This window comes from Pipistrellus hanaki, assembly GCF_964339955.1.
Source record: "Pipistrellus hanaki genome assembly, chromosome: 9".
NCBI lineage: Eukaryota > Metazoa > Chordata > Mammalia > Chiroptera > Vespertilionidae > Pipistrellus > Pipistrellus hanaki.
In genome coordinates, this window is record NC_140511.1 from 62113399 (window position 1) to 62128789 (window position 15391).

At 38.2% G+C, this 15391-nt stretch overlaps 1 protein-coding gene across 1 annotated transcript in view; it reads right to left on the reverse strand.

Moving 5' to 3' along the window:
• DCDC1 (doublecortin domain containing 1) overlaps nucleotides 1-15391 on the reverse strand; it is a 287695-nt gene that overhangs the window by 38320 nt on the left and 233984 nt on the right. The window contains exons 22-27 of the mRNA XM_084894634.1: nucleotides 14451-14549; nucleotides 12433-12532; nucleotides 10490-10625; nucleotides 8755-8914; nucleotides 4828-4986; nucleotides 3460-3660 (exon numbers count right to left, since the gene is read on the reverse strand). Coding sequence (XP_084750760.1) covers nucleotides 3460-3660; nucleotides 4828-4986; nucleotides 8755-8914; nucleotides 10490-10625; nucleotides 12433-12532; nucleotides 14451-14549 — 855 coding nt within the window. The remainder of the gene's footprint in view (nucleotides 1-3459; nucleotides 3661-4827; nucleotides 4987-8754; nucleotides 8915-10489; nucleotides 10626-12432; nucleotides 12533-14450; nucleotides 14550-15391) is intronic.

The window sequence follows — 15391 nt, forward strand, 5'->3', positions numbered from 1 at the left end:
GTATCATTTTAAATCCAAAGTGGATATTCCTTTTTTTTTTCAAATACCTTCTTAGCGTTTATGAAGATGGTGAACAAGGCAAGGGAGCTGATATCCTATATTCTCTTTTCTGCAGCCTAAGCATGTTGAGGACTTTGCACCTTGCATTCTTATTGGCATTCAATAGTATGTGAACGAATGAATGAGTATATATTTCTGCAGTAACCTATTGCGATGCCAAGATTAGTTAGCTAGCTATCTCTGTGTTTTGCTGACTAGAATGACTAGAATAGATATAGCAGCTTCCTCAGGCTTCAGTGCCCTGCTCAGCCATCGTGGAGTTGGTTTTTCTTTTTTCCCTTTTTGAACAATGTAGCTAACTGGTGCTAGCCCACAGCAGGAATGCTTATATTCTGCAGGAAGCCTGAGCATATAGAACTCTACACAAAACTCCCTGCGTGCCAAAGAGCAAGGTGAGAAATTACTCTGTGTCCTAGCAATATCCAGCCCGATACCACTGTCTCTTCCATTAACCCATGCTAGGAACACATGCAAGTCACTTAATCACCCTAGGCCTCAGTTTACCTAGTTTTGGAATCAAGTGACTAAGACTAGAAAAGATTACTTTGAGCTCCATATTCAATGATGCTGAATTTCCCCCTCTATAATCTTGAGTGTGACGAGGGAATTTTCATCCCTGAGGATTTCTTCATATTTTTTTTTCATATTTCCCTTTAGAAACCAAATGATTAGCTAGATTCCCCCATAGTTTAAAATGGGAGGAAGATGCCAGATTATCTCAAAAGTTGATCTGGACCTTCTTCTGTGGGGCTGAAAACCAAGCTACTGAGACATTAGCAATTTCCTATGCCTTTCAGTGTCCCCTTGCTCACTTCTTGCCCTTCCAGCTGAAATGATGTGTTATCCCATCAAGGCCTGAATAAAAGGACTAAAAGTAGACAATTCTTGGCACAGTGATCCCCTTAGGACCTCCCATGATGTTGGCAGTGAGATACTCTGTCTGCGCTCTATTATTCCAAATACTGAAAGGGCAGTTGCCTCCCTATACATAAACTTATTGCCTGGACAAAATAAGGAGGATCAAAAGACAGTGGTTCATATAAACGAATTTTCTACAGGTTCTGCTATACAGTGCAATCCAAAGTTCTCCAGGCCTCCCTAGGTAATCAGAACTGATGGGTTTCAATACCCAATTAGGTGTGTGTGTGTGTGGGGGGGGGTGTTGGGGGGAGGCCCAAACCCATACAGCCAGATGCCAAGGGGAAATGTGAAAGAAAGAATTACTGTCACTTGGCAGACACACTTGTGCCATAGGACATATATTCCTCTAAATTGTGCCCACAATTAATCATCCAGACTTCTGTAAAACCTCTGTCCAAATGTTTGTGGAGTTTGTGCTCATGAGCAAATCCTGCTCCACAACCCCTCCTCCTCACTTCTGGAGTTTCCCACCAGAGATCAGTCAATACCACCATTTCCCACCAATGGCCCCTCTCTTCTATGGCTTGACATGGGGAGGCCTCCAAAAGACCGAGATGCAGAGTGTTTTGGAAAGTGGAAGGAGATTGGGAGAGGCTATTCTCGTTCATGTTCCATGTGGCTGGCTACATTTTCCAAAGCAGTGCAGATCATAGTCCAATGTTTTAGAGTTTTAGGCAAACTTCTCTCTTATTTTCACTCGAATAGCCATGTCCTCCTCCTACTCTCTCTACAGCAATGAGGATGAAAACTGAAACCAGTGCCAGACACTCAGGAGGACCCAGAAACAGCCCTCTCTTCCAATGAACAAGTGTTTCTGAGTTAAACTCATCATGCTTGGCTTTCTCTTCTCTTGGGTCACATTTCCCATGTGTGTTCACCCCAGTTCCTCAGCCATGCTTGAATTCCAACTGAGGCTCAAGCAGGACCTGTACTATAATACAAAAAGCCAAGTCTGTAAGATGCATTGCTGAATTCTAAAAACATAGAGATGGGGTAGTACCAACTCTGTAGGGGCAGGGATATTTATTGTTTTGTTCTTAACCCTAAAACACTGCCCCGCGAACATTCTTTAGAGCTGAATGAATGCATTCCGGTCTCATAAAGCAAGCCACTCACAGGGACAAAAACCTGCTTCTTAGCTTCCCATTGCAAAGACAGCTTAGCTAGGCTAGGATGAATGGGGCCAAGGAAAACACTCACCAGGTCCATCTACATGTTGGCTTTTCAGCTTTCTGTAAAACAAGCCCAGCAAGTCTCCCTTGCTGGCAGTTTTGCTCATCTCAGACAGTGAGCAGATGAAGGCTAGCTCCTTTCCCAGCACATGCTGGGCCCTCTTCTGCCCCCTGCTGAAGTTTATGCAATCTCTGTCAAAGCAGCAATTCCTAAGCCTTTTGCATCACACACCTTTTGAGAATCCAATGAAAATCACAGTTCCTTTCCAGAGAAAAAACAACTGTATTGCAGAGATACACAAACACAAATTTTATATGGCACTTCAAAAGACTGAAGAGGCCCCTGGAGACCCACCATAAAACACTAATGGTAGAACCTGAAGCAAACCAATCTAAAAACCAAGGAGTTATTTTCTTTCTTGTTAAGGAAATGTTCAAACATGCACACAAAAAACAGAGAGAAATGTTGAAGAAATCACCATGGACCCAACAATGAGCAACATTCTGCCACTCTTGTTTCATTCATTCCCTCCCAACTTTAAACATTTTTGCTTTTGCTGGAATATTTTAAAGTAAATCTGAGATAGCTCTTAATTTTATCTGAATATATATATATATATATATATATATATATATATATATATATATATTCATTCCAGTGATCTTTTTTTTTAAATAACCATTAACAATACAATTAAAAATACTTCCTTCATATTATTTGGTGCCCAGACTGCTTTGAATTTCCTTTGATTGTCTTAGCAATAACTGTCTGATAGTGGTTGGCTTGAATATGGATCCAAACAAGAGTCACCCATCAGATTGGCTTAATATATTTGTATAGGTAAGAATTAGTTTTCACTGTGTCATATCAGTTGACTATTTGATGGAAGGACGGGAGGGAAGGCATGTATATGGGGAGCTGCAGGAGCTTGAGTTATAAAAAGCAAATTTTAAAAAATGAGGTCTTTTTGAATTCTTACTTTATTCCTTCAAATCATAAAAATAAAACTAGATGAGAGTCCAGTTTTCTCTTGACCTCAAAGGCCAGTTAAAACTATGAACCCAGTAGGTCAGATTTCATGTTTCTTCTCTGAATCAATAGCAAATAAGTTGTGTGTAGACTACTGAACATTTACATTTGCTCTCATTCTCTTTCTCTTCCTTGAATAGGATAAAAATGTATTGGCTATGTTAAATAGAAAATCCAAAGCCCTCAAATATACATGAGCCTGCTCTGTGGGGACCATGCAAATCTCCCACTCACTTGTTGCTATATTGACCCCTAAATATTATATAATGCATTCACCTGCTGCCTTCCTTGTGCATCCAGCGTTGATGACTGTCATTGGCTTTTTTCTCCACCAAAACCACCTCCATGCCTGAACGTAGGTCTGGACCTCGCACCCCCAGGACCAGCTGAGGAGCTGCATGGCTTATGATTTGCCCATCTTTGTATTCAAACTGCTGGTGGCAGAGCTTCTGCAATTTACTCCACTTTGGAGAATGGCTGAGATAAAGAAAATCCCATTATGTGCAGAAAAGTACCTCGTGCCCTTGATGTGCTGGAGATGGCAGGTTCTGTGGGCAGGAGACCCGCTGTGAACCAAATTCACTTACAATGGTGAGCCATTACCCTTGGGACAGCAGCGATGCTATTTGCACTATTACAGTGATGTACAAAGTAGAATTCTGAGTTTATTTAGTAACAGAAATAAATGTTTATCTGAGAGAATATAAGAAGCTAATCAGAACAACAACAACAAAAAAACATTCAGTTGAAGAGATAATTTAGTTAAAGTGGAAAAAGAAGTTAGAAAAAAGAAGGCATATAGAATCAAAACAGAGAAAAATAAAGGAGTTCTGTTTAAACCATGAGTGTTTCTATCCTCTATCTAGACTCCTGGCAAATAGAACATTATTCTCCAAGTTTTTCAATTTTCCCTAACAATTCGTACTCATAACAACTCAATATAAAATAAAATAATAATATGCAAATAAGTTAATTTAAAGTAATCTCTTACTAAGACTCTTAAGGGATTAAGTAAGCTTATTAAACATAGTAAGCATCACAATGCACCGGCAATTAAATTAATTTATAAACACCTATTAAAACTAATAGATGTTTATATTAATAGACTAATATAAACATATATTAGTTTATAGTGCATAGACTAATGCTAAATGTTTAAGTGCCAAGACTATTTAATACATATAACCTGCTATAATGTAAATGTCTAAAGATGATAGATCGCTGTCATTTCACTGGGCACTGACCAGAAAGTAATAAAATTTAAAAAAGAAGAAGTTGCATTTTACTAATTTCTTAAAGACATCAGGGCATCTTACATGTTAATACATAAGTTCATTTACATATTTATTCAACAAATATATAAGCTCTGTGCTAATTTCTCAGGAGGCAAAGATGGATGAGTTTTAACAGAAAAGACACACCAGTGAAAATAAATTGTATTATTTAGCTGAAGTGTAAAGGACCTTCCTTCCCATCAGTACTTGCAAATACTTCAGTTAAAAACACAAGGAAGACAAAAATGTATACGCTGATGTAAATAGCAGCTAACAGTAATACAAATCCTTAGGAATATTCTTGCCCCAAAGTGAGAAAAATCTAAGATCAGCTAGAAATCTCTATAAGGAATCCACTGAAACTTTTTACCTGTATTCTCTCTGTGGTTCCACATTTTCTAAGATCTCTTCCTGCATTTTCTTTGGAAAATGGTCGCCCTCGTCAGAGATATGAGAAGGTTTCTGCCACGCATATTTGAAAGGCTTGTGACGTGCCTTCATTCGGAGATGGGCTTTTGCATGTGAATCTCTATCGAGGTTCATAAACAAACACAAGTCTAAGAATTTGGATTCATACTCCCAGAATTTTCTCTGAGGTGCATTCTGATCGTACCCTGAAGGATACTGACAGATCTGTAAATCAGATTTCCATAGTGATGCCTAACATTGCAAATCCATATCCTACTAATACATAATTTAGATATTTTAATATAAAATTGCAAATAAAATTCCTTTATCACATAATGAACAGCATTCATCTTTGTTAGGTTTACTCAGAAAAAAATAGGCCATGTATTATATTTCAAAAATTATAAGACTAAGACTATTTAGTAGTTTAAGAAATCCCTAACAGACATGTATGGAGAATCCTTGTACCTATCCCTTAAGTGGGTCATATTTCTGCCTGGAACTGTACAGCTAGATTATTGGGTTTCATAAAGTTTATTCATTAGACAACATTAACGGAATCTTAATTAACTTAACTTCTCCACTCAATAGAGGAATCTAGGGAGACTCAAATAGTCTTGGCACTAATAGTGCCAGATTCTAATAGAGAATAATGTACTAAAACACTCAGAGTAAATAGTCATCATTGGAATAACTGTGCCCGCCTTCTGGCTTCTTAAGGTGAAGAAGAGCATGGAAGCATAGCCACCACACAGATCTGTATACACTGAGTGGCCAGAATATTATGATCTCTAAACGCATAATAATCTGGCCACTCAGTATATATATTCTATATAATAAAAGGCTAATATGAAAATTGTCCCCTCGACCAGGAGTTCGACCAGCATGCAGGCCGGCCACAGCCCATTTCCCTTTCCCTGGCCAGTCTGGCCAGACCCCACCCATGCACGACGAATTCATGCACCAAAATCTTCAGAAACAACTCCTGTGTTAGCAGAGCAGACCATACACTTTTCCAGTGTAACAAAAGTATGATATGTGGATATGAAATTGGTGAGTAATCACTCAAATAGTGATTTGAATAGTGAACAGGAGCACAAGCTGCTTCTCAAATGAAAACTCTCAGTAACTGTTAAAAAACAACAGTGCCATCTTGTGTTGAAAATAAAAACAAAACACACACACACACACACACAAAAAAACAGCTTTCCCAGGAACTCCATTTCTTTGAGAAAAAGGGGGAGGAAAAGGTCGTTTTTAGTTTTAACACATTTAGTAATGTGTAAACAATATTCTTCCTCCAAATCCAGATGTTTCATTTTTTAACTTGGAATTTATCTATATGCTCTTGGGTTTCCAGACAAATGAAGTAGAATCAAGTCAATTTTAAAACGGTCATTTTCAAATTCATTTGGCTATATTAAATTCATTCATTTGTCTATCCATTCATTCATAAAACTAATTATTCATGTCTTTAATATTTATTGAACATTTACTATATGATAGCTAGAGAATTCTAAGTGTTAGAATACAGTGGTAAACAAAACATAATTTATCAGAGTTCATGCAGCTTGCATTCTAGTGGATAAGAAAATGAATAAATAAACAAGGTAAGTGCCAGAAGTGGAATAAAAAAGAATATTGTGATACAAGTTGGTTGGGGTGGGGTCTAGTTTAGAAATGGACTCAGAGAAGGCTCCTCTGAGAGAGGATGTTTGAGTTGAGTTGAGACCTGGACAATGGGAAGGAGTCAGCCATGTGAGGATCTGGAGGGAGAGCATTCCAGGCAGAGAAAAGAACAAATGGAAAGTCTCTGAGGCAAGAATATGTTTGTCTCATTTGAGGGACAGAGACACTGGTGTGACAGATATGCAGTGAGTAAGGGGAAAGGTAGTAGGGGAGGAAGCTTACCAGGAGGGCAGGGCCTGCCTGCAGTACAGCAAGGAAAAGGGAAGGTGTCCCCACCCCCATCCCAGTGCCAGGCTCTGAAAGCCTTTTCTTCCAAAAGGCATCTCAGCAGAGGCCAATGCTCCCACAGTTTCTCTTTCACTGTGCTTCTTACCATTTTTACCAGAAATCTTTGCACAGAACCCATCTATCAAAAGGGTTCCTTCCAGATTTATGGCCCAATCCTTTCTTAAGCCATCCTATTTCCCAAATAGGTGAAAACTGCCAACCAAACATATCTAAGGATGTCTAGGGAAATCTTACAGTGACCTCCTAATGTAAGATGATTTAAAATCGACTCATTGAAAATAGTTCAAAGAACCAATCAAAGTTAGTCTGGAAAAAGATAACCCAGTGGGCTAACGATGGGGAGCTTTGAATATTTTAAGGACTCTTAAGTAGCCAAGGAATAGGGCATTGCATAGGAATATAGAAAAAAATCATAGGATGGAGATGCTTTAAATAATTATTTCAGCATTAAAATGGGCTGCCTAGTGATCTCCCTGTTATTAGGAGTATTCAAGAAGACTGTATCAAAAGGGCCTGCCTGTAATATCCAGGAGAATCCTGGATTGTATTTTGAGTGGGCTCCATCACTTGTACCTCAAGGACTCCAAGTCTGCTGAAATCTATGAATCAGAGAACACTGTTAGTGTTTGTTCTCAAAGATGTTCTTTTTCTTAGTTTCTCTTCATTAGATAACTCAGCAGCCAGATGATACATATTTTAGAAGAAGACTGAAAGTTTGTGGTCAGTTCCCTAACCATTGAGTAATATGCTATGTAGGTCAAATCATTTTCTCTGACAAAGGTTTTCTGATGTCTCTGTTGGTATAGGACATTGAACCAGATGACTCACTCATCAAAATCTAAAAGTTTGAACCCTAAAATAAAAGTTGATATTCTTATAATTAAGGACAGAAACTGTTTTTAGACAGGTTATAACAATTATATATAAATTAATTTTCACAGTTACTGCAATGGCAATAGATTCACTATTTGTGGTTTTATCATTTATTTATTCAATAATGATTAAAATCAGTTTATCTTTCTCTTAAAAAAACCCCAGAGGTTTTGCCCTCAAGGAATTCCCAGGTTGGTGGTTGTTTGAGTGGAAAGGGGGTGGCGGAGGGTGTGTGGAATCTTTTATCTATGATCATTGCTATAATTTATTTCAATGATGAAAAGTTATTCCATGGATAAAGACAGGGCAAGTCAAGGCACTTCAGGTGGAGAGAAGGGAATGTAGCTCAGAGCATGCCACGTGCAGGTGACAGCTTGTAGCTGCTGAGCTGGAGGGTGGAGTTCATGTGGCAGGAAGAAAAAAAGGTAGAGTGAGGCGGGCATGGGGGTGACAAAGATATTCAATGACAGGCCTGGACCAGGGTCAGAAGGGCTCAGGATTCCAGACTAAACATTTTTTTTTTTTTCTGTCTACACAGGTAGCCATTAAAGAATTGTACAAAAAGGACTGTGTTTTAGAAAGATAGTTGTCCACAGATAGAACTTCAGGTGAATTGAAAGGAGATGATTGTGGAGATGAGTCCCATCAGAAAGCCATTTCAGAGTCCAGGATGGTAGCTGTACATTAACATGCCCCCAACTTGAAACTACATTAGGGAAGAAGCATACCTAAGGTCCACATTTATGGAAACAAAACATGATGGATCCTTCAAATAAATGTCTGCAATTCTAATATTCTAGTCTTTAAAAAATAGTGGCATTATGACAAAAATGACTGAAAGAAGATCATTGTGATGGTAGACCAGTGAAGCTCCAGCACTATCCCTCTGCCAGGAAACCGATTCAATATGAGCTCTTCACCTGACATCCATTTCACACACTTGGCATGGGTTCCCTACTGGGCTCAGTGCTGTTATCAGGCTAATGAGCTGAGTTCAAATACTAAGCAGGCAGCTTTTCTGGCCACACTGATCACTTACAGAGTTTTACTGAGAGCACTTCCTGTTGTTAAAGCATTTTTTTGCATTTGCTCTTCCTCTGGCTCTATAATTTGCTTCTCTTCTCCAGAAGTTGCTACGGGCTTACACACAGCAAGCTTGGCTCCAGTCACAATGTCACTTTGGACCTCTAAAACAAGAGCTGAGCAGAAATGCATGCATTGGAAAGACAGGTTAATTATAATTGCAGAGAACTGGGAATTTGAAAGCACATGCTAAAATACAAATGCAGAAAATTTCTAGCTATTTGGTATAAATACATCCTAAGAGTAACTGATAATTGCTTTTTAGCGGATACATTGGATTGCTACTCAATTTAATTTTGTAGATTCTTTCCTCTAGATATTCTTAGTCAAAAACATTAACACTAAGTTTTTCCAAAAACAATGAAGTTGTTGTACGTTCTATTTTAATGGGCTACATTATATATATATATATATATATATATATATATATATATATATATATATTTCTGTAGAGACCCAAACTCTTCAGTGAATGTCCCCAAGGCTTTGAAACACACATGCAAAACTTAATGTACAGTGTTCAAGATATGCAAGAGGGTAATGTTTTTAATTATATTAATAATTTCCCCTTCTTGCCATTCTATATATAGAACCTTTGTCCTGGTGCCTGAGGTAGCTTTAAGGAATGAGGAAGACCACGAGGAGATGAGAAATGCCACAAGAAGACAAGGATTGTTTTGGCTTTCAAGAAGAGCATAAGTCAATGGCTGTGAAAGTCAGGATGACACTGTCTTGATTTAAGATCTTCCCAAATGCCTTCAGCTCCCATTTAGCATATCAAAAGTTTGGCCTTTCCCAGGGTTGACCTGGAAGAAACAATTGTTTCTGGGCTTGAGGGGAGAAGAGTAAGAGTAGGAGGAAGGCAGAAACCCAGCATGAGGGATCATGTTCCCCTATAGGCTTCACTCCAGGCACCTGAGCTTCACCAAGGAAGTCCTGTGCACACTGCTTATTTTAGGGCACCGTGGCAATTACCCTTGAAGCAGCCTTCAACAAGCCATTTAAATCTGAATATGGAAATGGTTTCTGGAAGGTGCAGCTGTGCCCCAGGACTTGCTGACAACCTACTGAGCTCTTTCCAGAAGAGGTTGCCCAATGAAGGTCAAGGGGTCTTGAAGCAAAAACTTACTGAGATGACTACCCAGCAACAACCAGGCTTCCAAAGGCCAGGGGAACCAGAGGAGGGGCGGGGCAGGCAGGAAGTAGCACCCACCCAAAGCATTGTCTGAGCCAAAAGAATGGGACACCATCACCCAGCCAGCAGGGCTTAGAGAGCAAGAGGCTCTGCACCCCAAATTCTTTCTTCTATCCTAGAAAGGAACTAAAGTGAGACTCGAACCTGGTAAATCTGCAAGTCCCAGCCTGCCCTGAAGGGACTATTTAAGTAATATATGGGATAAAATTTAAACCTGACTGAACAGTTGTCTTGTCCTTGGTAGGGGTGCATGAGGCTCACAAAGAAGACCAATGTGTTAAAGACAAAATAAGTGATGTTCTCTTTGCACAACCAAAGTGCAGTGTGAATAAAAATGTGCAGCTCTGTTAAATACAAAAATTAGTCTAAAGTGCTAAGCAGCAAGGTGCAGGAGTGAAATATAAGCAAACTAATCCCCCCTCCCCCCAAAAAAAAGCACTCTCATGAAGTATTTATTTTGGCTGTATACATTAAGGTAAATAACTCCAGTGCTTACCCTCTGTCTTACGTGTATTGCAGAAGGCTTGAATTTTAGAAATGTCAGATGCTAAATTCCTCAGGAAGAGTTGCTTCTTTTGATGAGCAATGGACAGGTCAGGATTGATCCAATGTTCCCCACATGAAACGTATACCTATCGAAGCAATGAGCCTCTGATCCCATATGCAACTGCTCACAGCAGCATTATGTGCAGTAGCCAAGACTGAAAATAATCAAAACTTCCTACAATAGGTGAGTAGTTAAACTGTGGCACCATGGAATAGTACTCAGCAATGAAAAAGGCACAGGCTACTGATAAGGGTAACAACTTTGATGGATCTCAAGTTTTGTACAAAAAAAGTACTTCATGCTATCTTTGCAACTTCTTGTGAATCTATAATTATTTCAAAATAAAAAGTGTTTTAAAGTAAGTTGAAAAGAAGGAGAAAAAGTAGAGAACGAAAGCAGGGAAGAGGGAGAGCAGGATGGAAGGAGGAAAGGAGAGGAGGGGCGTAGGAGGGAGTAAATCAGAAATATGACTGAAACCCAAATCTGGTCTGTTGCATGTTTTTAAATAAAGTTTTATTGGAACACAGCTATGCCCATTCATTTACATGCTGTCTGTGGCTGCATTTGTGATATAATCACAGAGTTTTAATAGAGACTATATAGTCTATAATATATACCATCTGACTCTTTACAGAAAAAGTTTAATGACCACTGATGTAAATGAACTTGCAGTATATGCACCAAAGTGTTAATGGGGATAGTTCTAGATACTAGATTATGAATGATACTTTTTCATTTTGCTTATATGTATTTCATAAATGTCCTTACATAAATACATATTTCTTTGAAGTGAAAAAAAAGAGAGAACTATTTCTATATGTTGAGAAAGATTCAGTAAGAGAACAAGGGAGCCTGTTTTGAAGCCACTCATTGATCATCACTCACATATTCTGTATGAGGATTCAGGAAAACTCTCAAAATTTTCTTTTTGAACAACAGATTTCTTTTCCCTCTTATGGACATACCTAATCATGTAACTGTTCATGTTTAATCTTCACTTTGTACAGAGCAGTGACAGGTTCATTTCTAGCAAAAATACAGGATCTTATAACAATCACTCCTGACCCTCCTACATGTACAGTTCCTTTGCCCTGGTGGCCTAATCTACTTGTCTTTAAATTAAATTTATCTTTCTCAACTAGCACAGTAACTGTAGCAAATTATATCTGTAGCATCAGAATTCAAAACAAGGCCTGCCAGTCTCCAAGAACAATGGACTCTTCCCTCTCATGCTGCCTCAGAGACTGGTCATCAATATTTCTGTTTGAGACTCTCTTGAAGGGTCTTCACATTCAGAGCCTGAACTGAGTTCTGATAATATGGCGAGAGCTTGGTTTTCTGTTCAAAGAATTTCAGGCATCAGCCAAGGCAAGTTTTCTTTTCAAATTTGAGACCTCCAATTCCATAACTGGGAGCAAAGGCTGGGCTGCTAACGTCCCTCTCAGCCTTCTCCAGCCACCCAAATAGACTGTGCGAAAATCTAGATATAATTTTTTATTCTGAAAAGGTAATATTATCATTAAGTAATAAATCATTAAACAACTACACTTTGAAGGTTCTCCCCACCCAAAAAAGAGAGAATCTATTTCCTTTAGAATAGAATAGAAACCACAAGCAGTTAATAATTTGGTCTTCTCCTTATTTACAAAATGAGAGCATCCATCTCAAAGGGTTGTGATGAGCTTAAGTGAATAAATTCATATATGACCCTGAAAATCATGCCTGACACATAGTAAGCTCTTGACAGATATTAGTGTTCATCCCTGATGGTTGGTGAGTTATGATAATTCTGAGGGGGAAAACAAGAGGAAAGAGGTTCAAGTCTTATATTTTAAAACATTTTAAATATTATTCACATATGAATATTTCCAGTTTCTCATTCATGTCTTTACCAGTTCATCTCTTTGAAGGTCTTTCACAGAAAATATTTCCTTCCCCTTTTCATTGAACAACCTCTGAGCTGCAGAAGGTAAATGTAAAATTTCAGTACACCTGCAATAAGAGATACAAAAATTGACCTTGCATACAGACAGCTTCCAGCAGAGAAGAGAGGCAATAAAAGGAATCAAGGGCCTGGATCCTTCTTGACAACTCCCTCTGCAGTACCTTGTGTGTGTGTTGAGAGCCAGGCTCTGCAACTCATCAGACCCCTTGTGAGTCTCATTCTCCCTTTCCGAGTTGTGGGACATGGGCATTATTTAAACTCTCTAGGCCCAAACTACTTGCTTTCCAGGGTTGTTATGAGAATGATCAGTTGATTTAAAAAAGTGATTAGTCTAGTGTTAATCATGATCAATAAACAGGTAAACATATTGTTGACTTATTTCTCAATATGCCTCAAATTTTCCCATTTTCTTGTTCTTCCTTCTACCTAAGTCACGTTCCTTAGCTTTTTCTGTTGAAGTCTACTCTTTTTCCAAAGCCTCCAAAGTCACATTTATTATCAAGTGATTCCTCATCTCCCTTCTCCAGAAGTGATCTCTATAGCCCTTTAACTTCTTTTGAAATATAATTTTTTTTTTGCTTGGTTAAAATTAAATAATGATCTCTCCTCTTCTCCCATACCCCACCCTCACACTCCTGCAAACAAGCACTGGGCCAACCCTGTGGATATCAAGATAAATGATCAGCTTCCCTGTTCCCTGAGGAGTTCCCTCCCTAGTCAGGGGGAGAGACAGGTCAGCAACTGATGTGTAATATGAAGCAGTGGGTGCTGTAATGGGCACCTGGCCAGGATCCTGTGAGAACATAGAGGAAACAAGATGAATTTCTCCAGGGAGCCTTGTCTAAGGAAGCAACATTTGGGTTGGGCCTTGACAGATGAATAGGCATTCATCAAGGAGGGTTATGACCTAGAGAAGATAATTTTTTTTTTAATTTTTTTTTTTTTTTTATATCTGGAGCTGAGTATATGGACAGGAGGAAGAGCCAGATAAAGCTGAAAAAGAAAATAGGAACTAATTGAAAGCATTTAGGTTGCCAAATTAACAAAAGACTCTCAAAACTGTCTTGTATGAATCCTATATAATAATAGCGTAATATGTAAATCAACCGAACGGCGGAATAGCGGAATGACCATCCAGAAGACCATCTGTACAACCATCAGGGACCATGCTATGACACCCCGCTGGCACCAGACCAGCCAAGGTGGGTGCGATGTGATTGGTCAGGGACTGGCCATCGCCCCATGATCACCCCACAGAAGGAGGCCCAGGCCACCGACCCGGGGGCTGAGGCGGGTGAACACAGCCTCCCTCTGTGGGGGAAGCCTGGGTCCCGGGTGCTGGAGGGAAGCCAGTGCCGGTAGCTGGGGGAAGGAAGGCCTACTCTTGCACAAATTTTGTGCATCAGGCCTCTAGTTATTAAATAACTAAAGGATAGCATAAGTTCCCTTAAATTTAGTAAGATTGTCTCTTTGAATACAACAAGACATATTTTGCAAAAAAGTTTAAGTGCTCAACCTTGAACAGTTATCAAGTTCTGTGGAAACAATTTTTGCTTTGGTAGGAATATACTGACCAAAAGAAAATTACAACATTTCACAAATATGTTAGTGACATATAAAAATGGATTTAAATTAGCTAACTATCCTACACTCAATTCAATATAAACCAAAGAAAAGTGCTGTAAAACTATGAAATATTTTTAAGTGGGTATAATTTATATCTACAGAGTTGATAGTTCAAAAGCTAGGGGAAATTGCCTTGAAATTTGGGGAAAATGTACGAATTTCCATTGGTATCATGAACCCATACAGTTAATGTATTTCTATGTGTTAAAAATTCTAAAACTATTATATTAATAGCTGTTTTCTTATATAGGTACATACATATGTTGTGTTCTGTGTAACATATAACCATTCAGGCATGTGAATGGAAAATACCATTGCATTTAGGATGTAAGTGCTTACCTCTCCAAAAGTTGGTGATATTCAGTCTGCTTTGTTTTGGTTTTAGAATATTTAGTGACATACTTTTTCACATTCTCTTTCATTTCAGAGCCAACATTTCTGAAAGAAATGATCCAAGATTTGATTGACGTGTCAGTATGTATTGCCAATTATCTTTCAACTTGTTTAAATATGTGAAAAAATCTTGAGGTTTAAATTTATCATAATTTGCCCTAAAATAATCTGCCTGTTTTTGAAAAAATAGGGTTTCAAAAACTATCACAATTAAACATTAAGCTTCATGACATTTATGCTATGAGTAATTTATATAAGAAAATGAATTTTTAATATTTTAATCTTCTCTATTAATGCTGATCTCTTCAAGATGTGAATTTTTCAAGTTTAAAGAAAATGCAAAGATGACATTTATTTTTCCTGGGATATTTTATTCATATGTTGTGTATGCTCATATGTTTATTCATATATTCTAGGCAATCAATCCAAACCTAAAAATTGTTACACAAAAAAAGGATGTTTAATTAGAAGATACATCTTTTCAAACTTTCAAGTTAGAAAACTATTTTGTGTATTTAAAAAATCTCTACATTTTAATAAATGAAAGAAATATTGGTCAAATATAGTTGTTTATTTATTCATTAAAATAGTAATCAAATATAATTAACCATTACTTTATTTATTAATTAATAAATAAAGCACTGTTTTAGGGCCTGTTGGGTTCCCTAAGCCATGTGGTGAATAAAGTAACTTAATAATCAACTGATCAGGACACACTGTTCCATAGCCACACCATAGCAGTGAGAACATATATGGATGAATAGTATATTATCCTGGTTTTCTATCTCCTGAATGGAGTCATAAGTGGATAATCATAGAGTAATAGGAGCTATTGGGGTGGAAAGCAAGGAAGAACATAGCTAACTCAGGGATGGGGAGGGAAGTGT